The sequence below is a fragment of the Clinocottus analis genome, unplaced genomic scaffold, assembly GCF_023055335.1.
Source record: "Clinocottus analis isolate CAN_PGR_092001 unplaced genomic scaffold, fCliAna1.0.p SCAF_12, whole genome shotgun sequence".
Lineage (NCBI taxonomy): Eukaryota > Metazoa > Chordata > Actinopteri > Perciformes > Cottidae > Clinocottus > Clinocottus analis.
Window position 1 is genome coordinate 19,539,406 of NW_027175843.1, and position 1,623 is coordinate 19,541,028.

Consider the following 1,623-nt stretch of genomic DNA (forward strand, 5'->3'; position numbering starts at 1 on the left):
AAACACAGTTTCACAAGTAACTAAAAGAGATGATCAATAAAAATATCTTTTAATCAAAACATGTTTGCAGACCATTTGTAAAATCTGTGAAAGGCCCTTTGAAAGGATGCTGGCAGGCTCCTCTTTCTAAACAGGAAAGAGAGAGAGAGTTGCATTAAGGATTTTAGCTACAGAGTCAAGCAGTGTAACTAAACACATGTTTGAACTCAAAAAAGAAAACAGCATTTCTCTGTTAGTCCAATGATCCATCAACTTATGTGTTATATGGGGACCTAAAAAGAGTTAGACAACAGAATTTCTAGAGTAGTAGAAGTTTTCTAAATAACTTAACTGTTGCTTTGAAATAGTACACAAAACCCAATACATCTTTCTGTCTAATATCATCCACCCTGCAGTGTCTCTCTACAGCATGTTGGTCTGACATGAGCCAGGCTGCAGTATCTTAAGAGTAACAATGATCTTGATGGCTTTTCTAAACCAGGGGTAAAAAAAGGCATAGATCACAGGGTTAAGACAGGAGTTGAAATAAAACAGACATATTACAAAGGCAGCAGATGAGGCATTAAGCAAAGTGTCCTGGCCTGTGATTATAACCCAGTAATATGGTGAGAGGCACATTAAAAACACAACAATAATGACACCAAGCGTTCTGGCTGCTTTCATTTCAGATCTTTTAGCAGTTACAGTCACTGATCTCTTGAGAGGTAAAGCTGCAACATGAGACCGCATGGCACGAGCCTGAGACACAGCCACCACAAACACTCTCATGTACAGTATTATGATGACAGTGACAGGACCAATAAATGTAAAAACAAGATCTGCAAGTCCAGCAATGTAGTTAATAACAACAACACACTCTCCAAAGCAGGAATTATACCTTCCTGGTTGTTCCAGGTTATCCTTCAGCAGCAGACTGTTAATGAAAGCAGAACATATCCAACACAGACAAACACAGACTTGAACTCTTTTTTGTGTGACTTTGATGGGATATTGTAGAGGCTGACAAATAGCCACATATCTGTCAACTGATATGAGCACCATGGTTCCTACTGAGGCAGAAGTTATAATATAACCCAGAACATTATACAGAGTACACAGGAAGTCACCAAACAACCAGCAGCCGTCTGAGAGCATCATTAGAAACAACATGAGGAAACCTACGAAGAAATCTGAGATAGAAAGAGAGAGGAGGAGGAGGTTGGTGGATGTGTGGAGCTGCCTGAAGAGAAAAGAGAACAACATGCTGATCATTATTAGTAGCATCAATTGTTATATTAATACATAAAACCAATGACAAAAACACAAAAACATACTTTCATTGACAGTCTGGTATATGTACAGAAAGAACAGATTAAGGGAACGGAACAAAACAAAAATGTCAGTTTTATAAATTAAATAAACATATGAATACCTGAAGTGGGAGATGGAGATGATGACCAGCATGTTGAGAGTCACAGTGAGCAGAGAGACGGAGGACAGTATGATGTAAATGAGTAGAGATACAGACTGAGGACGCGTGGCCTTGCTGCAGGAGGAGTTGAGGAGTTGTGGAAAGCAAAGTTCAGCTTCTTCAAGGGTTTTCATTCTGAGGAAGAGGAGAGAAGATGCTGCCGAGCTCGTCAT

The 1,623-nt window shown here is 39.4% G+C and overlaps 1 protein-coding gene across 1 annotated transcript; it reads right to left on the bottom strand.

Annotated features, from left to right (window-relative positions):
• Nucleotides 1-402: 402 nt before the first annotated feature.
• On the bottom strand, nt 403-1,623 carry LOC137783140 (trace amine-associated receptor 13c-like). Its single transcript, XM_068572928.1, has 2 exons — nt 1,412-1,623; nt 403-1,219 (listed from the first exon to the last, which is right to left on the bottom strand). The coding sequence occupies exons 1-2, from the start codon at nt 1,621-1,623 to the stop codon at nt 403-405; spliced, it is 1,029 nt and encodes a 342-aa protein (XP_068429029.1).